The 24,656-nt window shown below is 48.0% G+C and overlaps 2 protein-coding genes and 1 long non-coding RNA gene across 9 annotated transcripts in view; all 3 read right to left on the bottom strand.

Moving 5' to 3' along the window:
* Positions 1 to 1,725, bottom strand: part of SGSM3 (small G protein signaling modulator 3) — a 44,694-nt gene extending 42,969 nt beyond the window's left edge. For 4 of the 7 annotated variants that reach the window (XM_028532992.2, XM_036019661.1, XM_036019664.1 and 1 more), the window contains exon 1: positions 1,593 to 1,725. The gene's annotated coding sequence lies outside the window, so the exon portion shown is untranslated. The remainder of the gene's footprint in view (positions 1 to 1,592) is intronic. The other 3 variants (XM_028532991.2, XM_028532990.2, XM_036019665.1) reach the window with 1 other exon arrangement.
* Positions 1,726 to 4,410: 2,685 nt separating this feature from the next.
* LOC118498750 lies at positions 4,411 to 5,688 on the bottom strand. Its single transcript, XR_004901214.1, has 2 exons — positions 4,944 to 5,688; positions 4,411 to 4,740 (listed from the first exon to the last, which is right to left on the bottom strand). It is a non-coding gene; the product is annotated as an uncharacterized LOC118498750 (long non-coding RNA).
* Positions 5,689 to 8,316: 2,628 nt separating this feature from the next.
* On the bottom strand, positions 8,317 to 24,656 carry ADSL (adenylosuccinate lyase). Its single transcript, XM_028533094.2, has 13 exons — positions 24,441 to 24,656; positions 20,519 to 20,722; positions 18,614 to 18,658; positions 18,010 to 18,089; positions 15,139 to 15,310; positions 14,883 to 14,929; positions 14,194 to 14,284; positions 13,651 to 13,720; positions 13,366 to 13,513; positions 11,491 to 11,581; positions 10,757 to 10,846; positions 10,075 to 10,251; positions 8,317 to 8,635 (listed from the first exon to the last, which is right to left on the bottom strand). The coding sequence occupies exons 1-13, from the start codon at positions 24,609 to 24,611 to the stop codon at positions 8,549 to 8,551; spliced, it is 1,473 nt and encodes a 490-aa protein (XP_028388895.1). The 5' UTR covers positions 24,612 to 24,656; the 3' UTR covers positions 8,317 to 8,548.

Genomic DNA, 24,656 nt, shown 5'->3' with positions numbered 1-24,656 from the left:
GAGCGGGGGCTGTGAACCAAAGTGTCCCAGGTTCGATTCCCAGCCAGGGCACATGCCTGGGTTGCAGGCCATGGACCCCAGCAACCGCACATTGACGTTTCTCTCTCTCTCTCTATCTCCCTCCCTTCCCTCTCTAAAAATAAATACATAAAATGTTTAAAAATATATTTTATGTATTTATTTTTAGATATGATAAGGGAGGAAGAAAGAGAGAGAGAGAGAAACGTCAATGTGCGGTTGCTGGGGTCCATGGCCTGCAACCCAGGCATGTGCCCTGGCTGGGAATCGAACCTGGGACACTTTGGTTCACAGCCCCCGCTCTATCCACTGAGCTACACCAGCCAGGGCTATAAATAAAACATTTTTTAAAAAAGGGGGGGAAAGAGGACTAGAGCCGAGGCCAGTACAGCGATTAGTGATAAACAGGCTACGTGCACTAAGGGTTGTCAGAAGATGGGAAAGCTATGGAGCTGTATTTAGAATCAATTACAAACTAGTCATGGAGCACAGAAACAAGTCTATGTAACACACAGAAGGTACACCTATTGTTCAGAGTTCAGAGAGACCTGGAAATAAGGAATGAGGGAAAAGAGAACCAGGAAACATAATGCGTATCTACAAATAATCACAAATATAATCACAAAAGTTACAAGTAAAACAAGTTGAAGTTGAAAACTCAGTTTTCTTTTTTTTCCCCCAGTCTTATTAGGAACCTGAATTTAGAAAGAATAAGAAAAAATAAATAAAAAAAAATATTCCAGGGCACCTTTAAATACCCCACGGAAAAAAACCAAACCCACCACAGTGTCCTGTGCAGCAGAGACTGGAAAACATGTGACAGTCATCTGTCACTGAAACGAACTTTTACCCCCCCCCCCCACGCATATAAGAAGCAACCTGGTTCATTAGACTACGTGTGAGAATAATTCCCCAAATTCCACTCCGAGCCACACTGGGTGACCCCGGCACACGCCTCAGTTTCCACGAGCGATCCTGCAGAGTGTGCGGAGCCCCGGCCCGAGGCTCCGCCCGCGCTGGGCGCCGGACGCACCCTCGGTGCAGCCGCAAGGTACGTCCGAAGAGTGCGCTCAGGGCTGCCGCCCTTCCCAAAAATATAATAATATAATATAATATAATATAAGCCCCACCCCCACCCCGCATTTGGTGCACTTTCTGTGAAACTGCTCCGAGGTGCCGGGGAGGGACGTTTGGACTCGAGCCCCCCGGGCACTTAAGCTGGGCCCCCCCCCTCCCCTCGCACCAGGCCGGGCAGAGCCACCCGGCTGGGGGCGGTCCCGCCTCCCCGAGGCCGCCCCCTCCCTGAGCGGGGACGCGGGGGCACGCGGGTCGGAGCGGAGCACCGTCCCCGCCCTGGAGGCTGCGTCCCCAGACGCGGGAGCCCGCGCCAGGCCGCCGGCCAGGGCCCCAGCTCCCGCACCGCACCAGCGAGGGCCGGCCAGGCAGGTGTTCTCCCCTCCTCCGCCGTCCGTCCGTCTGTCAGTCCGTCCGTGTGTCCACAGCCGCGAGGCGCATGTGTGGACCCCAGGGCAGCAGACCCAGCTAGCCCCGCTAGCCGTTCTCTCCGCACTTACCTGCCCCACAGGAGCCGTCCGGCTGCCCCGCCGCCGCGGCCACGACGCCCCGCCACCTCACGCCAACCTGGGTCGGGCTCGCGGCTCCGCGGCTCCGCAGCTAGAATCCAGTCAGCGCTCGGGGGCGACACCGCGCACGCGCGGGGGCCAGGCGGGCGGCCGCGGGGCGTGCTGGGAGCTGAAGTCCTCCGACTCCGGGACTGGATGGGCGGGAGCGGTGTGGTTTTCGTGCCCCGAACCCGGCTCTTTCTTGAACAACCTTCGGAGCCTGTTTTTACCCCATCAGTGTGCACCGGCTTCCCGTTTGCGCTTTGGGCAATATGAGGTGAATGCACGGTCAGAACGGGGGCCAGACACGGCTGGGCTCTGGGAAGGAGCCGCACTGGATGTTAATTTTCTGAAAACTTAAGTGCCCTCTTTAAGGCTGCACATAACCGATGCTGGACCAGCCTGAGCCACTCTCACACAATTCACAAGCCTTGGTAGGAGCCCCAAACTGGAACGAATTTGTCGTTGTTGAGGTCATGCCCAGGAAAGGTATTCTCTGGGCATGCATAATATAGTGGGTGGAGTCGGAGGCCTGCATTTGAATCACTAAACGACGCTAACATTTAGCTCTTCTAGGAAATGAGAATGTGAATTAATGGTTGTGAGAAAATGCTGATGCACGGTACAGACTAAGTTCAAAAAGGTGGCGGACCCATCCTTATTTGATGTCCCCGTCCTAGTTGACATCAGACCTTAAGCTGGGGGAAAAACAAAAAAACAAAAAACCCCTGCTTGACACATTTTAGAAAGGTCACCACAAGTTACAATAGCATTACCGGAAAGTTCTAGACATCTCACCCTCCTCTGAAGTGATACACATTTAGTTTTAGAGCTGCTTATTATAAACCTGAGCACGGATTCCTAATGGAGTTCCGAGGTGGTGGTGCCTTAGCCCAGAGTGAGTGAATGGGAATCACAGGCAAAGCCTACAAACACAGGAAGGCAGTCTCAGTCATCTGCCTGTTTTTATGCTCACTTTACTTCCACGTGGTTCACCACACTCCTGTGCTGAAAGCAGGGTGAATTTGATCATTGGAATTTTACAGAGGACCTGGCCAAAATTATGAGAACTCTGAAGTGGCAGAGCAGAAATCTGAACCCAGTTTCTGTGGCCAACTTCATTTTTCTCCCAATCACACCACTGGCTCTTACAATTTCTACTTTTTTTTTTAATTGCCTGAGAACAATGAATTCCAGCCTTTTGAGTGTGGTAACGTCCCTTTTCTCTCATAACACAACTTTCAGGGGATATGTTTTGAATTTGTATTTTGGGGAAAACAATTTTTTTTAAAGATTTTATTTCTTGAGCCCTGGCTGGCAAAGCTCAGTGGATTGAGCACGGGCTGTGAACCAAAGCATCGCAGGTTCGATTCCCAGTCAGGGCACATGCCTGGGTTGCAGGCCACGGCTCCCACATTGATGTCTCTCTCTCTCTTTCTCCCTTCCTTCCCTCTCTAAAAATAAATAAAACCTTAAAAGAATATTTTTAAGAAAGATTTTATTTCTTTTAGACAGAGGGGGAGGGAGAAAGAGAGGTATCAATGTGTGGTTGCCTCTCACGTACCCTCCACCCAGGACCCGGCCTGCAACCCAGGCACATGGTCTGACTGGGAATCATATGGGTGACCCTTTGGTTTATAGGCTGGCACTCAATCCACTGAGCCACACCAGCCAGGGCAGAAAACAATTTCTTGAGATAGTTGTAAGATAAGCCAAGGTGTCAAAACTCAATGGCTGAATAATGCTAGTTTTAGCATAGGCCCCTTTGGTTTTTGCAATAAACCATTAGCATTTCATTTTTGCCTACTTTCCCCAAGACTTAATCCTCCCCGCCCCAAACACACACAATCCAGTGGAACACTTGTTAGAGATCAACAATGGGCAGGTCCAAAGGCCACAGGAGACAGAATACACGTACTTCCCTTTTTAAGGAATGAGAGACTAGCTACCAAGTCAATGAAACTTTCTTATCTGTAAATGCTGTGTAAGAATTCTATATACACATTTAGCCTCCATTAGACAACAAAAGGGATGAAGAAAAATGCCAAATCCTCAGCTTACTAGCACAGCACCCCAGGCAAAGCCCCTATCAATTCATGCCACGTGAAGGGCGGTGGTGGGAGAGCCAGGTGCACTGAAGTAGTTCAGCTGAGCACACTGCAGGTGGGGAAAGCACCTGCCTCATGATGAATAGTGAATTACAAGATGCTAAAACCAAGCAAAGCAGTGTGAATTTGTTGAAGTTACAGATCAGGAGCACTTTTTAAAAACTGATTGTAGAGAGACAGGAGGGAGGGAGGTAGAGACAAACATTGATCTGTTGTCCTGCTTGTTTATTGCATCATTGGTTGATTCTTGTCATTGGCTGATTCTTGTATGCGCCCTGACCAGGGATCCTTGGTGTGTTGGGACGATGCTCTAACCAGCAGAGCTCCTCGACCAGGGCTTCAAGAGCACCTCTGGTCAGTGGAGCTTAATGAACTTGACATGTGTTCAGATGCTGGACTCTGTACGTCCCGTCATGAAGAGCCATTCACCCTTTTGTGCAGTCTGCTGCCTGCCCTGGGGCCGCAGGCCCAGGAGGGCCGCCTGTCTTGCTCATCACTGTTCCTAGCACAGAGTAGGGTGCTGGAAAAAATACCTGTTCAAGTACGAAACCTGGATGAGGAACAAAGTATTTTGTAAACACTTATTTCCTCCAGGCTATCCCTAAAGAAATGAAGCTTTCTACATGTGAAGCATAAATATATTATTTTACCTCTTATTTTTCTCTTAAAAGAAATGTTTAAGGAACCTTGTTTAAGGAACTATAGAATGAATCCTTCTGAGATCTTTGGATTTCTGCATTATACGTTTTGAATATCCGTGGCCTCAACTCATACAACCAGCACTATTCTAATTACAACTTTTAAAGACAGGTGTCCTGTTAAAGTTTAAAACCATGGAAGAGGAATAACACTTTCCCATTGCTCTAAATGTCTCGGTGCCCTCGAGCCACAGCTGTAAAAGGCTAGATCACTCACTCCTGGATAGAAACTGGCTCACACCCCTCAAGGCCCCTCTCCTTCCCAGTCTCACACATGACCTCTTAAAACCACTACTCGCCCTGGCTGGCGTAGCTCAGTGGATTGAGCGCGGGCTGGGAACCAAAGTGTCCCAGGTTCGATTCCCAGCCAGGGTACATTCCTGGGTTGCAGGCCATAACCCCAGCAACCGCACATTGATGTCTCTCTCTCTCTCTCTTTCCCCCTCCCTTCCCTCTCTAAAAATAAATAAATAAAATCTTAAAAAAAAAAAACCCACTACTCAATATCAGCTTGTTATTTCCTTGCAGGGCCTGGCTACAGGATTTCCCAAAGATGCCTCCAAACCCCTCCTCCCACCCTGTCCTGCCTGGGCTGGGATGTTGCCAAACCACAGTTTCTGGCTCTATGGAAAAGGAAGTCCTAATACCACCACAGATACAACGGGCAGAACCAAGCACACGTCAGAATCTGAAAGGGCAGGTCAAACCTTGTTTTCCTGAGGACAAAGGGCCTTGTTATACCAGGAGATACAGAGGGCCTCTTGTTTTTATCCACTGCTCATTTCTCGTTTTGTCTCTGGAGTCACCTGCAGGTCACTCGTCTCCTTACATGCTCAACTTGAAATCTGGGCAGGAAACCAGCTGTTCCTTCTTGAGTTTGGACGTTTCATGAAGACAAATTCACACCTATACTTACCACTTAACACTACTTTTTTCAGAAATCTGGCCTCCGAGAACTTCTCTGTACGCAGCACTTAATGAGGTAAGGACGAGGTCACACAGACCCAGAATAGAAAAACCCAATTCTGCCTTGACTTCCAGTTACATTCAGAATTAGCTAAATTGATGAGCTAGATTTTGTGTTCATTAGACCACATCTTTGATAAAGAACATACCTTAGATAATGTACATGAATTCCAGTACTCAAAAAGTTGTGACTAAATGTAATTTCTTTTCCAAATGGGATCTTGGAACAGAAAAATGACATTAGCTAAAAACTAAGGGTTTGCCCTGGCTGGTGTGGCTCAGTGGATTGAGTGTGGGCTGCGAACCGAAGGGTCACTGGTTTAATTCCCAGTCATGGCACATGCTTGGTTGTGGGCCAGGTCCCCAGTGGGGGCCATGAGAGAGGCAACCACACACTGAGGTTTCTCTCCCTCTCTTTCTCCCACCCTTCCTATCTAAAAATAAATAATTTTTTTTAAAAAAGGGCTTTAATAATGTATCCATATTGGTTCATTAATTGTGACTTCAATACCATACCAATGTATTAATAATAGAGAAAACCAGGTATGGTGTATATGGGAACTCTCTGTACTATCTTTGCAATTTTTCTGTAAATCCAAAACTTGTAAAATGTAAAGCTCACTGAAATAAAAATTGCATTAAAAACTTGAAAAGTACACAAAGAAAACAGAAGTCACCTTAAACTCGTTACCCTTAATATTTCATTATGTAGCTTTCCAGCTTTTGAAACTTTTTCAGTTTTTCCTATTCCATTGTTGACTCAGTCCCCAGTCTCTGGTTGGTTCCACTCAGGATGCACTGTCGTCCACGGCTGGCAAACCGCACCGACAGCAGCGCCCTCGCGTCGCAGCCTGCCCCCCGACTGACCAGAGGGGAAGAGCGGAGCACCCTCCTGGACTCAGAAGAAAAATGACAGGTGCTGTGCGATTTCAGTCACTTAACCATCACATCCACCCAGGATTCACGCCACCATCAGGCACTCCTGGTTATTAAGTGAAATCTACCATCGGCCGGGGGCAAAGGGCAGTAAGTGTCCAGGTCCCTGGGTGCCGCTGAACTGAAGCCAGTCGCCCCCTGGTTTGTCCAAGCCCTGATTCCCGGATGGTTCAGATCCTGGAGTTTCCATCACTAGTTCACTGATTTCAACCTAATCTTCTAGAAGGTATGAGTGTTCTCTCTTCTCAGCCAACCTTCAGCCCACCCAAATGCCTTTAATTAAAATGTTAAAAAGGAAAGATAACAAAATTGCACTTATGAGTATATCACTAGTATATAAAAATGACAGTGGAAGAGGAAAGAAACACACAACAAACCGATACACCCACTCCAACAGCCCAGGATTACCAATCACGAGTTCAGAAGTCGAATGTGACTGTCAGAGCAAGACTGTTAGCATCGTATTTCCTATGAGAAAGGTTATTAACTAAAATCCATTATATTCAATTTGCCCGGCCTGTCTACCATGTAATAGAAGTCCTCTGACTACAGCTACACTGACGGAAGCTCGCTTCCTCCTATCTGGCCCGTACTAGAGGAGGGAGAATGCTTGAGCAGAGCCTGGTGACTTCATTCCTGTGCCAGACCCGATTTAAACATCCCTTCAAGGGTCTCACGAGAAGAATAACAATCAAATTGATTCTGAAAGAGCTGAAATGTCATGTGGGTCCCTGCCACCCAGGCTTGCTTGCTACACTGAACTGCACTGTAAAATTTGGTTTTAAGGATTGCCTTATTCTCCTTTTTTTCCAGTAAGTTGAGCTCTTAAATTCTGTTCCCTTTGATTAGATACAATTAGGGGCAGTGAAGACGGTCTTCCCTCAAAGCACTCCCACTCCTGACAGGTAGGTCGTCTTCTGCTTGAACTGAGGTGATGGGGCAGCGGCGAATGTCCAGGTCCAACCAGCCCCAGACTCTCAACAGCGGGTATTGGGCTCAGCGGTGCCTCCTGGGACAACAGATACTTAACTCACTCTTCCTCCTCACACCAGTGAAGCAAAGACAAGTTTTCTCCTGCGGGGGAAAGAGCCCCAACCTTCCTTCACCACACACGACAAGGTCTTCTTTGGAGGCTGGCTCTCCAGGGATCTGTTCCTCAGACCGTGTGTCCAAAGTTGAACACGCCATGAGCATGGAGTAAGAGTGGTGGTTTTCGGGACGCATACCATTAACACGTCCTAAAACTGTCTTACCTCACTGGCAACCACTTCTGGTCTACACTGAGTTCAACGTACTCAAATTTATCTTAATTCTGTCCTCTTAGTTTTGACATCATTTCAGCCAGTTTAAGGTTAGATAAAATCTTAGTTATTTTATCAAATAAATGTAGTGGCTAATTCTCCTAGTTTTGTGTCATTTGCAAACCTGATAAAAAGAAAAAAAACCTTTCATTTCATCTGTGCTGAGGAAACCTGGAGACACAGGGCTGGCGACAGAGCCCCAAGGCCTAGATAACACCAGTGCACTCCTTCCGGGTGGGCGGTAATTCCCGGTGCACCTTCTTTAGCTGCAGCTGATTCAAAAAACCATCAGTCTCTGTAACCAGGGTCAAAGACTGTCAAATGCTTTGATGACATCAATATATCCTACTTGATACACAAAAGCCTGACCAAAACATCAAGTAAGGTACAACTAGAGCTGAGTTAAGTCTGATGACTAAATCAGTTTCTTTGAGAATATACTGGGTCTTCAGGTTGCATCACTTCTTCTAGCCCAACATAACCAAATAAAGACACCCAACTGTGCTGAACCACTGAGTCCAGGTTCCTTTGCTAGACCCCAGTCAAAGTCACCCTCAAAAGAAGGACCAGGGACTTGCTTAACTACCTCAGAATCAAGTTAACAGGTGAAAAGGCCTAGACTAGCCAGAAAATACGCTTCAAAAGAGCAGAGCAAACTATAAGCTACATTTATCACGCTAGTCTGTTTTGCTCAAAACAAAACAAAAACCCAGAGTCCAACTACAAGGCAATTTATTTCTCCATTACAAACCCTGAGAAATGTGGGTGTGTCGTGGAAAGTGCTGCATTAACTCAAGGTAACAATTTTGAGGTGAAATAAGACACCAGAGTAGGTTTTCATGACCCGGCAATAAAAGCGAACACAGCCAACAGTGACTCTGTTTGCTTCTCTTCCAGCCCTACAGACACAATTCTGCTTTCACCTCCATGACGTGCTCATATGGTTTCAACAGGGGATACACCTCCTCTTCTAAGAATCTCCGTACCTGCCAAAGAGGAAAGCAAAACAAAAGAAAACATTAGGATGTAAGTTTTGATGATAATTTTTCCATGTCAGTTGAAAAGACCTAATCTAGTAAGAATTTACTCCACTGCTGAGCTGTGTTTCTCAATTGTCTGTCAGAACTCTCTCCCTCGCCACAGGCAGCTGAACCCACTATGCCCACATGTGCTATGCCCCTGAGCTGCGTTTTCAGTGGCTCTTGCCATCCTCCACCCGGTGACCCAAGCTAAAATCATCACTGCTTCCTCCCTCCCCCTCATCCCACCAACTACCGAGTGCTTCACCTTCTAAGGAGCACTCAGCTCTCCCCCCTTGTCTGTATCCACCCGTGGTGGCTCCGAGCCCTCATCGTTCAATGCTCGGCCCATTGCGGCAGCCTCCTTATCGGCCCCCTACCTCCAGTTCAAATCTCTCAAGTCCAAAACTCCAGAGTGACTTGACTATAATGATAAACTCCTGCTGTCTTCGACTTTAAATCCCGTAACTACTTCTGGGGCACTCCATACTCTGCCACATGATCGCAGTTTCTCTCTTCCATGTTAGATAGTCTGACGTTCCCAGGTTTACTCCTACTTGTCCCTAAAATTCAGCTCAGATGTCACGCCTTCCAAGAAGTCTTCCCCAACTTCTACTATTTAAGGTTGTATCATCCTCTCTGATTCCCGAAAAGATGTGCTTCCCTCAATTCCTGTATGTACTGCTTGGTATTACAATGAACTATTTACAAGTCTTCACCACTAAGTTTTGAGCTCCCTGAAGGTAAAAATGGTCTAAACATCTTTAAAGCTCCAGAATTTTAAAAAATTTATTGAGACACACGAGATAAACACTGATTTGTTGTTCTACTTATTTACGCATTCATTAGTTGATTCTTGTGTGTGCCCTGACCAGGGGTCCTTGTTGTATCGGGATGACACTCTAACCAACTGAGCTACTCGGCCAGGGCTTAAAGCCCCAGAATTAAACACAGCACCCAAACCCACACAGGGCACATGGTCTACATTTGATAAATGGTTTTGAATGAACTCTTGTAGTCCCCAAGAGACCAAGAGGAAAAGTGACAAACACTGACTACTTACTATGCACCAAGCACCATGCTAGGCCTTTCCATCTCACACCGCCCTATGAGATGTGTGCGTGTGTCCTGTCGGCCAGGAAACGCCACAAGTCAGGACCAAGCTCAGATCTACCTGATGACAAAGCCCAATCTCTGTCCATTACACCCCAGTCTCTAGACCAAAAGAGAACTCAAAGGAATCCAGAGAAAATCCTTAAGGCAGAGCCAAAGAACTAAAGCCTAACAGTTGAGCCAGCGCAACTGGCTCCAAATTTTAACTCGCCCCACTCGCTCAATTCCCATGAAGTGGACGCACGACAGGACTCCAGGCTCTGCAGCCCACGTGGAAGAGCGCTGATGCTTACCTGCTGGGATGCGCGCCCGGTGAAAGAAGAAGGGTCCAGCAGACGGTCCAGCTGGGAGTGAATGGGACTGAAGTAGGCATCGGCGAGGATGCGCTCTATGAGGTCATTGTCACCCCCTTCCTGCTTGACCACAGCAGCTGCCTGCTGGGACAGCACTCTGATTTTTTCATGGCAATCCTGGGAAGACAGTGAGGGGTCGTTGGGTCACCACTAACGGGCCACCTGAATGCCCTGGTAAGTCACCAACACCTCACACCCACCCTGCCTCTGAGTGGTACACAAGCCCCTCCAGGCCAAGGTGCTTCCTCACAGTCTGACTCCACCAAGACCCCGACTCTCTGACCACGACCTGGGGCAAATCGGAAGTGGATGTCCACCTCACGCAGGCTACTCTAAAGCCTCTGGCACCATCTGCTCGTGTCCTGCCCACTTCCCATCATTTCCCATGGAAACTCAAACCTAATGCCTTCATTAAGAGTGGACCTTTGCTACAAGTGATTAGTGACTCACTTTTAATAAACAGGGTTTTTACAGAATAAGCCTATTCTATGGTAGAATGCGGTCACTGTTCTGTACCAGTACCGTGGCTGAGGGCAATGACAGAAACTCCTTCCTGCATCCACTCTCCTTTAGGACTAAAGGTGCACTCCCCACTTATCCAGGCGCACGAGGGGTTACAAACCTGGCGGTTACCCCCGGCTTTCACCATGGCCATGATGATGTTCTCCGTGGCCATGAAAGGCAGTTCTTGCCGAATGCGCCGCTCAATCACCTAGAAGAATGAACGAAGGGCCGAGAAAGATGCCTCAAAGTCACATATGCAGTATATGACATCAACTCTGACCAGCACAGTGCACACCAGGGACATGAACGACCGTGTTCACAGAAAAAGGGAGCAGGATGGATTGTTTTATTCTCCACCGTATTTTTAATCTTCCTCAGTAATCCAGAGCATTATTTTGATTTTAAAATGAAATATTGACTTAAGTAAACTTTTAAAAGTTGCTTCCTTGAAAACAATCCCTAAAACCTCCAGCTGTTACATGTCAACGCCCACTGCGAGAGGCAAGTACCCGGTGGACACGAACCCGTCTCCCTCAGGAACTTAAAAACAGGCGAAGGGAACGGTCGACCCTGCCAGTCACACCACAGCTGGTGGGTCCTGCTGGTAGGCAGCTGAAGCCAATTCGGGGTGTCTTTCCCCGTTTTCTAGGACCGTGTCTATAAATCACACACATTCGTGCTCCAGACCTCTGGTCACAACCTGAAAAATGAGTGCCGGCCGGAAGGACTCCCAGAATATGGAGCCCCCAACGTACCCACTGTAGAGCAGAAGAAGGTTCCACTCGCTCCCCACTCCACTTCCCACACTCCAACCCCTCCCTAAAATTGTGCTTTTAAACTGAGGCCTCTTACTTTGGGGTACACCACCAATCCTTCAGAAACGTTCTGCAACGTATTCAATATAGTATCTGCAGTGAGAAATGCTTCAGCCAAACAAATACGTCTGGAAAACAAACAACCAATTCAGTTATCTCTTTAAGCAAATAACAATCTCAGTGAAATGTAGGGTGTGTCCCAGGAAATAGTCCTATTAACTTCTCAGGTCATATGTGCTATCTGGACAACTGCCTGCATTCTCTGACTTCAACTACCCCAGCACCCCGATGGCCCTTGAAGCCATTATCTGCTCTCTTCCAGACCACTTGCCCCAGTGCCAGACCATACACCCAATCAGAGAGCTCCACTTGGTTGATCCCCGAACCCCAAACAGAATTCAGCCACTTTCCCATTGCCTCCTGTTCACTACTCGAACCCACTCTCCCACTCCCTGTGGCTCCTGGCTCTGTGAATGCCACTAGCACCCCGTCACCAATCTTTAAAAAGAAAACATTTCTTTTATTGATTTGAGAAAGAAACATCAATTTGTTGTTCCACTTATGCATTCACGGGTTGCTTCTTGCATGTGCTCTGACCAGAGATCGAACCTGCAACCTTGGTATATTGGGATGACGCTCTAACCAGTGAAGCTACCTGGCCAGGGCCCCATCACCAAACTTAACACTCACTCTAGTCAGCTACCAAGGCTGGCCCATCAGCCACTATTTTAATTTTATTTTTTAAATGACTTTATTTATTTTCAGAGAGAGGGGAAGGGCGGGAGAAAGGAAGGAGAGAAACATCAATGTGTGGCTGCCTCTTGCACACTCCCCACTGCAGACCTGGCCCACAACCCAGGCACGTGCCCTGACTGGGAATCGAACTGGAGACCCTTTGGCTCACAGCCTGTGCTCAATCCCCTGAGCTATACCAGCCAGGGCTTGAATGGGATTTTTAAAGCAGCCTCCAGACTTGTTTGGACTAGACTAATGTCCCCTTATAGCTGATTCTCCAAACTGCTGCAGGGTGTTTTAACAGGCCCGTCTCACTAGGTCACACCCCACTAAAAGTATTCAGTGACTGATTTCTGAGTGAGTCCACGTATCTTATTTCCACAGATAAACCCTGGCTTTAATGTATGTCCTCCACTCAAGAAATCCCAGTACAACCCAAGTGCAACGTGAACCTGCTTTAAATAAGTATATACATAACGTAGAATACCATACGCATGTTTGGTACCTTACCCACAGCTACAAATTACTTCTGACCCACCTCATAACTCATTAACACATCCTTGCGCCAGACACCACAGCTGACGTCAGCCTGCCTTCCGAACACCACCTCAACTCCTCTTCAGGTAAGTGGACTCCTGATCACGTCCTAACTCGTCTCTTACCACATACGCACTTCATTCTTCAGTGCCCCATCGGCTATTAGTAACTCCCTAAACTATCTTTCTCTTGCCTTTGGTCCTTTACACATGCTCCCGATCTTGTCTTAAGTGCCTTTTTAAAAATGCCTGCCCTGGCTGGTGTGGCTCAGTGGACTGAGTGCCAGCCCGAGAACCAAAGATTCACCGGTCAGGGTGCATGTCTGGGTTGCGGGCCCGGTCCCCAGTAGGGGGCACACGAGAGGCAACCACACATTGATGTTTCTCTGCCTCTCTTCCTCTCTCTAAAAATAAAATCTTTTTTAAAATGCCTGTTTATTCCTTAAGTATTAAGCCTCACCTCCTGTGAAGCGTTCCCAGCGTCCTCACGAAGAGCACCCAGTACACACTTTAAGCCTAACACTCATCACCCTGTTCTCTCTACGTTCTTGCCTTCCTGCTGGACTCCAGGCTCCTTGGGGACGATGAGAAAATGCAGACATACTCAAAACACCCTTCTGTGACATCCCCGTTCCACTGACCGATTGGCACTGTCATCCAGCGTGCGTTCAAACCACTGCACAGACGCCGTCTGCAGGGGGTCCATGACGAGGGTCATGAGGTGACGGGCAAGGCTGCAGCAGCGCTCGGAGCGCATGGGGTTCCGCTTGTACGGCATCGCACTGGAGCCTGCCCGCGTGGAAGGGCAAGAAGCACAGGCAGCACGATGTCAGAGGGCAGGGAGAGCCCAGGCAGGCCGGGCGGGTGAGCTGGTAACACAGGCCTGCGAGCCTCGCGGCACCTCTGTGGTGTCCACACGCACTCACCGATCTGCTGTTTTTCAAAGGGCTCCTCCATCTCCTTGAGGTTTGCCAGCAGTCGTATGTCAGTGCAGATCTGGGGACAAGCAGGGGCAGAGGCATCACCCCACGTTCCTGAGTGCAGGAACCAGGGGCAGGACCTAGATTGATGAAGGAGACAGCCCGTCAAGTATGCTGTTGCTGAGCCCAAGCAGCTCATCTCCTTCTTCAGCACGTCCCCCCCAGAGCTCCCGGGAGAGCCTCACTCAGACCCCTCCTGACTCCTGAAGAGCCGGGATGACAGACTCGGGGAGCATGGACCCGTCTTTGTGAGACACTGCGTGAGACACCATGGAAGGACAGTGGCAAGGTGAACTTGAAGGAGAAGGCCAAAACTGGTCTTTCCCTTCAACGCACCTTAATTAAGAGGTTACATTCATGGGCCCCGAATTGTTAAAAGTGACACCCGATATCTCGAGTGACATGATTAAGTAGAAGTCCGAGGCTGCTCTGGTCTGTCTGTGGTGTCTGAAGGTCTCATCCCCACCCTCACAGGCTGCCACCGCTCACCTTGTGCACTGACGCCCCCAAGCTGGCCAGCACAGACAGCACCTCAATGTCCACTTTCCGTGTGTAGGTCTGTCCTGTGATAATGAAAGCCCTAGGCATAAACAGAAAAGAGCCTTAAGTGGAAATATTTCAAAATGTGACTGTGTCAAACAAATGAGCAAAAACAGAGCCCCAGGGAACGCCTGGCCTCACTGGCATGCTGAGTCACACTCGGCCCAGAGCACCACACCGATGACTGGCTCCTGGAACGCACTGCCCTTCCACCCTTTTCGTCAACACCCAGCACCCAGACAGCTGTCCTGACCAAGAAGGAAACACAGTCCACGTTCCCGTGTCCTGCTGCAGCCTGATGCCAGTGCCTAAAGGGTGCCACCGTGGAGCCTGGGGCCCTCAGCGGGATGGCCAGACTAGACTAATCCACTGGATGCCCTCAGTACATAAGCAAAAACAGTAACATGGGTAAGTAAACCTATTCTAAAAATCTCAGAAGTAAAAGTTTCCTTTTTTCTTACAGATTGTAAGAAAATAGAATCTAGGCTCTAAGAAAAGAAAACCCAGGCAAGAGATGGAATGAAATGGGTGGAAGAACAAAGAAAATGGCACAAAGGTTAGGATGAAATCTAGCGGTATAGTGAACACAGGCCTTTCATCAATTAATAGGCAGGCCAGCACTGCTCCCCTTTACCTACCTCTTAAACCCCGCCTTTTCTGTCACCATCTTGTCAAGCTGCTCTACCTGGGAAAGAAGAAACACCCCTGTAGTAATCCGGGTGTGCCCAGCATGAGAACCCCCCGGCACCCTGCCCAGCATGCGCTCCCCCGTAGCCCTTTCAGCCCAGAGACTGCCCTCACCCCGAGACCAACCTCCTGTGGTCCAGGGGGTCAGCTCTGCCTCTGGGGCTCCCCCACTGAGTTTCTGTGCCCCGCAGGCTGCTCTCAGAATACCTTTTGGTCGTCTCCCTCGAAGAGCTGCAGGAAGCTGGCCTGGGTGCCAGTGGTGCCCTTCACCCCGCGGAAGCGCAGGTCATCTCGGACACGCTTTAGGTTCTGCAGGTCCATGCAGAGGTCTTGAATCCAAAGACAGCAACGTTTCCCAACTGTGGTCAGCTGAGCAGGCCTGAGAGCGGCCCAAAGAGAACACAGGGGAGTTTCAAACCAAGCAGAAGCATTCATAAAAGCTTCGCTGCTTCCTCTAGCCATCACTGTCACCCCAGGAAGGGATGACACTAAGAGATGGAGAAATCGGCATAGACAAAACAGGAGCTAAAACGTTTGAGCAAATACCAGTTAAAGAGATTCTATGTCACTTACAAACATTCAGAGAGTATAAAGGTCCCTATCCAATGGCGTTCACACGTGATATAAACAAACAAACAAGATACTTATTGATTTGTTATGAAAAAAGAAAATGAGAACAATGGAGAACGCTACTCTAGCTGGGCAGTCAAGGAAGGGCCTTGTAAGGACTCACGGCCTGAGGAGGAGCCAGCCACGCTGTGGGGAGCCCCCAGCGCACACGACCAAACCCCCCAGACAAAGCAGCTAATGGCTTTGTGTTCAGGCAGAAGTCTATACCAATCCACTGCAGGTCTGTTTTGCAACATAAAACTTAAACTCTTAAAAACAAAAATAAAGAACTCCAGCATTATTGCAGTTTGTTTATAATAATAATTTTTTTTTTAAGAGAGAGAGGGGAAGGGAGGGAGGTAGCGAGGGAGGGAAACATTGATAGGCTGCCTCCTGCATGCACTCCAACTGGGACCAGGCCCACAAGCCAGGCATGTGTCCTGACCGGGAACCGAACTAGTGACCTTTTGCTTTGTGTGACGACACCCAACCCACAGAGCCATGTCAGTCGGGGCAATGCTGGAGATCTAACAGAGGACGCAGCCCATCCCAGGTGGAAATTCTCTGTTAGGCTAATGATACCGATAGCTGGGGAAATCAAGGACCACCACCAGGAACATCTGTTAACAGGTAAACCACATGCTATAATATATTCCCAAATTAATCTCACAGTAGTTTTCTTTGCTGACTCCTGTTAACAGATTATTGGCACAAAGAACTAAACAAATTTGCATGGATCTGTTCATAGCGGCACCATACACTACAGCCACAAGGGGAAACGACACCAATACCTGGACAAAAGGTGGTGTATCCACAGGATAGCATTGCTATCTGGCCACAGAAAGAAATGAAGTGCTGATACATCCTATGATATGGACGAACACTGAAAACACCGCGCTAAGGTAAAAGAAGCCAGTCAGGAGAGATGAATATTGTATGATTTCTATGTAAATGAAATATCCACGAGAGGCAAACCCACGGACAGACAATAGATCAGTGGCTGCCTGGGTCTGGGGAACGGGGGAGTGACAGGCACCGCTAACAGGTACGGGGTTTCTGTGGGGTGACGAAAGCATCCTGGAATTACGTACTGGTGATGACTGCAGAACTCTAAACATACCAACCACCACTCCCCTGCACCCTTAACGGGGTGAATGCTATAGCGTGTGAGTTACATCTCAATACAGCTGCTTCTTTCCCACCACAGGGGCCGACCCGTGCCGAGGTGACGCCCACAGGCCACGCCACTGTCCGAGCCCCGAGGCCCGCTGGCCGCGGCAGCAGATGCCTCCCGTCCTGCGGTCCCCAGAGGAGCCCTGGGGCGCCTGCGGCTCTGGAGCACCCTCCCACAGACGTGCGGGAGGAAGGGGAGCCGCAGCACAGGCGTGAGGGGGGCAGCAGAGGGAGCGTGTGTCACGGCCGAGACGCACACACGCCGAGCACTGGCCCCTTCTCGTGAACAATTTTTTCCCGGTTTCTACCAATAAGCATAGGCCCTAACTTTCAGGGAGACTCACCCCAAACCTAGGCTCTCTTATGCTAGTAATACAGGAGAGGAGATCCTTGTTACCATAGCAATACCCCACCAAAACATAAGGCACCTGTGAATACACCACTCAAATATCCTCACCTGAAACCTGCTACTGGCTCCCCAAAATGGTATCAGCTTTTAAAAGGGTCTTTTCTGCCCTGGCTGGTGTGGCTCAGTGGCTTGAGGGACATGTGCCCAGTAGGGGGCGCATGAGGCAACCACACAATGATGTTTCTCTCCCTTTCTTCCCCTCTAAAAATAAACCTTTTTAAAAAGGGCTTTTGGTTTTAGTAATCATAAAACTACTTGAACATTTTAAAATTCAAAAAGTAGTAAAGAAAAAAATTAATTGCCCTATTATCTCATAAACCTGAGCAATCGCTATTTACAGTTTGGTGTGATTTCTTTGTGCAATGTATATGCCATTTTGATCCCTAACATTAACCTAAGCACATTTCCATGATGTTAGTCTCACCAGCATCCTTTTAGTGGCTGCATACAACTCCAACCTGTGGATACACTATATACCTTATTTAATTATTCTCTTATTGTGAGACATTTAGATTGGTTCCAAAGTTTACTATTACAATACTGTAACAAAGATTTTTGCACACAAAGCTTTCCCCATAATCTGGATTACGTCCTTGGTCTAGATTCTCTGGAATGGAATTATTAAATCAAGGAGCATGAATACTTTTTAAGGCTCTTGACTCATGTTTCCCAACATTCCCCACATGAACTATTATATTTACTCTCTCACAGGTACAGATTTTGGGGGTACATATCAGGTCCGTCCCTCACAAGCATCCAAGGTATCTACTTCAGCTATGTCTTGAGACGACTCACCTCAAGGTTTCCCTGCGGGAGAGCTGAAAAAACAAATGAACGCCAGGCGCACACCAACAAGCCCAGTCCCGGGAGGTCACCACATCACTTACTGGAAATGTGTGAAGCCTAAGGTGGGAAGATCAGCTCGTTCCTTCGCGAAGTCGGCCAGCCGAGAGATCACTCTGGCCAGCTACAAGAAAGACCACGTGGGAGAAAGAGGGTGAATTCAGGTTGAGCTCGTTACATAATCAGGAACGAAACTTCTTGACAACTTAATACAGAATCAGACCTCCAGCTCAGGAAGGCAGAGGACATATCTTTTCATCTTTGTATCCGAAAGTATTTGAAAGAGGTCATAGCAATGAATGTTCGAACACTGAATTGACTACCTAAAGTCACAAACTTTTCCTGCACAATTTTGAGACCACTGACACGCTCATGCAGAAAAAGAGGAGAAAATCGTAAATTTGACCCACATATTCCAGCAACATGCCACTTCTTCCCTCATTTAAAAGGCTAGGCTTTTAAAAGCATTCACCGACAGTGTTTTAACTGAATAAGAGACTACTGGTTCCACAGAATAGATATAGGATCATTCGCCTGAATAAATGATCAGCTATTTAGATTTACATTGTCCTGATTTACTCCTAAGTGTTGCCCGTGCCCTATCACAGGAAATCCGGGGCTGGTAGGAAATTTCTGGCAACTCCTCACCTTTGGCAAAAGCAGGTCCAGTGCATTCCTAAGAATAATCAGGTCCTGCAAAGGAAAACGCAGATGGTCTTATAATAAACCACTTTGCCCAAACATTATTACATAACAGTTTTGGGGCATTAATGACTGATTTCTCAGCTAGTCCTCTGCCTATTAGCAACTCACTGTACAAGCCAGAAGATGCTAAGGGAAGTCGTTCTTTCCTGATCACTCTTTTAAAAGCACACCAACTTAGTGGCACTACGGGAATCTACAAGGAACAAGCCCTTTATACTCATAAAGCCACATCTATGTGGTACCTAAAATGGCTGGCAAATAGTTGAGGGGTGACCCCCCCATCCTGGATACTGTGAAGACGCCCAGGTCAACAAATGTCTATTTCCCGCAGATGAGTGCTTGAGTCCCCGAGAAGCTTCTGCGGGATTCACTCCCTGCGTTAGTCTCCTCTCCCTTGTCTCAGGTCTGCGATTGCTGACAACAACCAAGAAAAGTCATGAACCAGAACATCAAGGTTTAGGAAATTAAAGCTGTTTTTTGGGGAGAGAAGAGATGTATTTCAGGCAACTCTGAGATACAAGACACTAACTGTTGAGCCCAACAACACACTGGGTACTTGTAACAAGTACAACAAATTCTCAGTGAGAGGGCCGTTCCTCTCCATTATTTGACTCACCAATTATGTACAAATGCCTTTAATTACATACCACTTAAGACTATTTGAAGCAACTTAAAAGTTAGTGACTTCCATCTGAGTTGGAAGTGTATCTGGAAGCTAACTCCTTCCCACAGGTGCTGTGATTAAGAGATTAAGGGCACAGCTCTGGCCCTGGCCCGGTGGCTCACGTAGTTGGAGCGTCGTCCCATACCCCAAACAGGGTGCCGTTCTATCTATCTCCAGTCGGGGCGCTTAAAGGAGGCAACCATCAATGTCTCGCTCTCTTTCTTTCTCTCCCCCCCACACCAATCAACAAACATATCCTTGGGTGAGGATTTAAAATAATAATAATAAAAATTCAAATAGAAAATGTTACTTTGGAACTAGTCTACCTGGGCTTGTATCATTTCTAGTTGTGTAATTTTAGGCAAGTTCTTCAACCTCTTTAAGTTTCCTCAGCTGCAGAGATGGGGATAAGAAAGCCAGATTCCAAAGACTAAATATTCTGATTTCATTCACATGAAATTTCTAGAAAAGGCACGACTGCAAAGACAGAGAGCAGGCCGGGGACGGTCTGGAAGCAAACAGGCACGAGAGGACTCCTAGGCCGAGGCCCGTGCTCCAACAATGGAGGCACGTGAAGGCGAACAGCGGCATCAGTTCCCTGCAACTCACTGAGCCGTACATTTAAAATGGGAAAACTTATGAGATGCAAACCCTACCCCAGTGAAGCTGTTTAAAAATGGAGATAATAACATCTCTTACGACTGTCATGGAGAACACACGAATATATGTAACATGCTTAGAACAGTGTGAGGCACCTAGTAAACTCTTAGGAAAACACATGCTGATGCTTTTTCTGATTAAAGGTTTTCTTTAAGAATTATATTGCAATCCCATTTTCTTCTCAGAATCATGGCAAAGAATTATAAAGGACTTGGGGAAAAAAAAACCCTTTGGAAAATAACCTTGGCCTTGAAAATGCTAAGACCTTGGCTTATGCCCAGCACACCAACGCATAAGGGTATCTGCAAGTGTTATTCTATGGAGGCCATTGGGGGCTTACAGTCTAGATGGGAGGAATATCCAAAGCAGAGAATTCCTGAGCATGAAGATACCCCCAAAGCTAAAGATCTACGGAGCCACTTCCAAAACTAGATAGAATAAACTACAGTTTGTAACTGTAATTTACAACTATGGACTATAAAGATCGTGTCCCTAAGTGGAAACAAAACCACCCAGGATCCTACTGTGTTGTCTCCGACGTAGCAGGAGGTGGCCCCGAGATGTACAATGCCGGCGGCTTTTGGACAGCAACGGCCAAATGTGTGCACGTGAGCCATCACATCGTGCCGTAATCGTTTCTCTTCCTCGGCTGCCATCTTGAAGTCGATATTGTCCAGGTTTGATTTCATCTCCTGGATCTGTTCATCTGTGATAGGCAAACCCAGGGTCTGCAGAACACACAAGATAAGATGACATCACTTCAGGAGTCACGATTATTTGAACTGGGTGACACCGTGGAAAAAACTAGTTCATGTCAGCATTTATGCTCTTTCTCCCAATTTTTAAATTAAAATTTGGAGTAACTCACAGTACATGGTAAGGAGGCAATGACTTTCTCTCAGTGAATCTTGGTAAATTACGTTCTAAGTAAACCCCAATTATACAACAATAGGATCCTGATCATTGCTCCCTCAGGTCCTGTATCTATTTCTCTGCTCATTTCACACATTCTGGTCTCTGGGCTCCAACGTCATCTCTTCAGAGAGATTTATCTCCTGACTCCCCGGGAGACATCCTCCTGCATCTCTCCTCCCCTTTAGCCTGGTTTTGCTGACAGCACATATCGCATGGCACTTTTACAAATGTAGTAACCCCTCCCTTCCCTCAGAACGTCCACTCCACGAGGAGAGCATTGTTGCTCACTCTTGACTGGCAGGTAAGCGCCCAAGGTGTGCGATCCAAGCCACGGCTTTACGTTTCACCCAGATGGATTTACTCAGAGAAACCAAAATTAGGAATGCAGTTAAGTAGTTTTGCCAACAAATCAGGTATAGAAATTCAGTGCAACTGAAAGCAATTCCAGGAGATACTGATAAGAAAGTAAACACACCAACATCTTACACTCATCTATCACTGGCTGTCCAGGATCCAAGTGGTGACTATGTACGTTGGTGAAATTCATTCAAACCTGACTTGGAACTCCCAAGCCTGGGCCCTGGGGAGGATCTTGCATCTTAGAGCTATCTTGTCAAAGATGGCAACTACTGACCAGATGTGGCTATTTATATTTAAACTGATTAAAATGAGAAAATAAAAATTCACCTCCTCGGTCACACTAGCCACTCTGCAGTGGCCTGCACTGCTCTGGATCTTGGGCCAGTACTTAGAACATCTCAGGGCTCCTCCCAGAGCAAAACAGCAGGGGGCGGTGTGACCAAACTGCTTCCTACCCTCAAGCAATGTATACCTGTCAAAATTCATTCCAGGTTCATTTTCTGCACTCCTCCTATCTCTCATCCCTCAATTATTTCCCTGAACTACTAAATTATTATGTAATTTATGCTGCTAATTGTGATACCCTAATAGATAATCCAAAGGCAGGAGATTATAGAAAAAACTGTATGCATTTCAGGCAATATGCAGACCGGGCTGAGGAAAGAACACTTTCAGGTGGCTCTACATTTCAATTCTAGCTTGAAGCCATTTACTAGCCCTGGTGACCCTGTAACAAGGTGCAGCCAAGAGGGGAGCCTCAAATAGGGATCTGTAATAAGATCCAGAAGAGCCTGGAGATAATTGGCTCCACACCACAGGGCCACACCTGCCCAGAATCTGGCAGCTGTAGCCAATTGTGAGAGGAGCCGGAAATGGGGCTTCAGAGGAAGATTGGCGCTGGGATTTAAACCGAGACGCGGCAGCCATGGGAGGGGGAGAACCATGCGCAGCCCTGCAAGAGAGAACCACACAGCTCTAGCAGAGTGAAGACTCTCACGGCCCGGAGGGACAGAACCACGCAGCTCTGGCAGAGTGGGGACTCCCGTGGTCCGGGGAGAGAGGACCATGTGCCTTTGCCAGAGTAGGGACCCCCGCAGCTTTAGGAGATACGGTACTCTGGACTGGGCAAAGGGAGAAGGAAGGAAGGACTGTGTCTGTTTGTGGGTGCTTTAAGGGACTTTAGGATTTTTGGTGAAGACATTAGGTCCCTACTTTAAGTTTGTATAGCATTAAATAAATGTTTCCTTTCCTTTTCACAAATCTCTGGCATTGGAGACGTCTCTCCTCTGGCGGCGGACATAACGGACCTGGGGGCTTCTTTATATCGTCCCAGGCCCCCCTTGTTTGTTCTGTAACAACCCTGCAAAGCCTTTGAATGACACTAGCCTAACCTATACAACAAAGTATCAAGTGAAACAGAACATAAAGAGTACATGCTGGTACATAAGAAACCACCACACACTATTAATGTCTTTTCCTATCCATTACCATTAAGTGGGTCAGTTGTTTATGAAACCTCTCTGCGCCTCCATTTCACCATCTGTAACCTCTCTAAAACAGTACCTACCTGACAGGCTGATTTGAGGGTTAATAAGCTATTAATATGTATAGTCTTAAAACAGTGCCTGGCATACAAATGCCTGCTATTATGTCACTTTATTTTCCTGAGCACAGTGAAATGGAGCGGATTGAGAATGGAAGTTTCCTTTTGGGGAAGCTCCATTGTACCACCATTCCATTCACCTACTGCGGATTACTTGGCTGTTTACTCATGACATTTCAGAACATTGCCGTCTTGCTTGCTGTGGCATTTTCCTCTGAAACGTTATAGCTGTCTGGATCAGCTTCCTTCCACTTCTCCGGGAAAGGCCCCTCAGGAGCTATTTTGGGAAAACGCTGCGATGAACAGCTCTACAAGTAGTTCTCATCAAACCAACCCTAAGTCCCGTCTGATACACCTCTACTCCGATTCTCCCTCTTCAGAGGCAAAACATGGACCTGTGAAATGAAAATAGTGCCCTAGGAAGCACGGATTTTGGGACAGCCCTGTCATGGTGGAGACAGGCTAATAAACCAGGACAAGTTGAACAGAGAAACTGAGATAGTTCAATGCCTGAGCAGTTTATAGCCATCTAATATCCTATGCTCCCTTAACCAAGGACAAGGAATAAATGGTTTACACTTCTGCCCAACCAGATGGTAAATAGCTTAAATCACCCTACTCAGGTAGGTAACAAAAATCCAATTAGTGCCTTTGGTGCCAACCACACCCATGGAATAAATGTCATTTTCGTGGTCAGCATGAAGCTGCTGAGTGTTCTGAGGTCCACTCCCAACACCTCCCCTAAACTCCCTTCCTCTAAAACCCTCAGGATGAAGGGCCCAGGCCCCTCTCCCCACGGTCTTCCTCTCCCCCCCCCCACCACGCCCACTCGACTGTTCAGGGTATTTCTTTCCTTGCTCCTAAGCTCCAAGGGCCCTTTCTTTTGCCTGTGGAACCTGTTTCCTCAGCCTACACAGCCCAGCTGGCTCACTTCTACTACCTCTGCAACTTTGTAAATAAACTTTCCCTTATAATTTGAGATCCCGGCTGAACTCAAGAACCCAGGTCCAACTTCGTTGGTAACCACTACAGAGGCACCGTGGAAGACAAGTGGCTAGGCGCGCAGGTTCACCTCCCAATTCCGTTCTTGACAGCTGGGTGGCCCAGCGCACACGACACGCGTGGCTTGGTTATTACACACACTTGGTTTTCCCCCCTCTAATGTGGGAAGAGCATTGCCTACTTTGCAAGGGCTGTGTGGGATAAACAAGAAAAGATGTTGTAAAGAAATTAGGGCAACAGCACGTCACAAGCGCACAGTGGTTAGCGGTGTACTCCTGCAGGAATGGCCAAGATTTTGGCCCTGAAACCACAGACTTGAACTTCTCGCTGCCTCCGCGTCTCTAACCCTCCGTGATTAAAAGCACGGGAGACAACAGGTGGCGGCTCCCCGGCCTCCTGCACTGGCTTGTCCTGGGGCTGCAGCTCCTCGTTCAAGTTAACGCCTAGCCGAAAATAGCAGCGCAGCTGTCCCCAGGCGACTAGACCCACGCTGGGCGCGGAGCCTGGCACGTGCTGAAGCGGACCCGCCTCCCTCCGCCGGGTCTCTCAGCTCCAAGGTCCGTTACCTGTTCTGCCTCCGCCAGCCACAGCCAGAGCTGCCGCCAGGTCCGGAATTTGTACTTGTCGCTAAACAAGAAGCACATCTCCGGGCTGGCGTAGCGGGAAGCAAGCGGCGAGCGGTAGCTGTCATACCCGCACGCCGCCTGCTGCCCGCCACAGTCACCTCCCGCCGCCATTCGGAACTTCCCACCCCGCCAGAATAAACTGGACAGCGAGGGCGG

The sequence above is a fragment of the Phyllostomus discolor genome, chromosome 2, assembly GCF_004126475.2.
Source record: "Phyllostomus discolor isolate MPI-MPIP mPhyDis1 chromosome 2, mPhyDis1.pri.v3, whole genome shotgun sequence".
NCBI classification, from domain to species: Eukaryota; Metazoa; Chordata; class Mammalia; order Chiroptera; family Phyllostomidae; genus Phyllostomus; species Phyllostomus discolor.
Note: the sequence above shows the minus strand (reverse complement) of the source record. Positions and strands in the feature narration are given on the sequence as shown.

What these genes read in the sequence shown, in the direction of transcription:
- ADSL (XM_028533094.2), bottom strand. Translation starts at nt 24,611, where the DNA reads ATGGCGGCGGGAGGTGACTGTGGCGGGCAGCAGGCGGCGTGCGGGTAT. An exon ending in CTTTGAAAAACAGCAGATCG is followed by an intron (nt 13,514 to 13,650) that starts GTGAGTGCGTGT and finishes CCACGCGGGCAG; the next exon opens with GCTCCAGTGCGATGCCGTAC. An exon ending in AAGCCGGGGGTAACCGCCAG is followed by an intron (nt 10,252 to 10,756) that starts GTTTGTAACCCC and finishes CTGTCTTCCCAG; the next exon opens with GATTGCCATGAAAAAATCAG.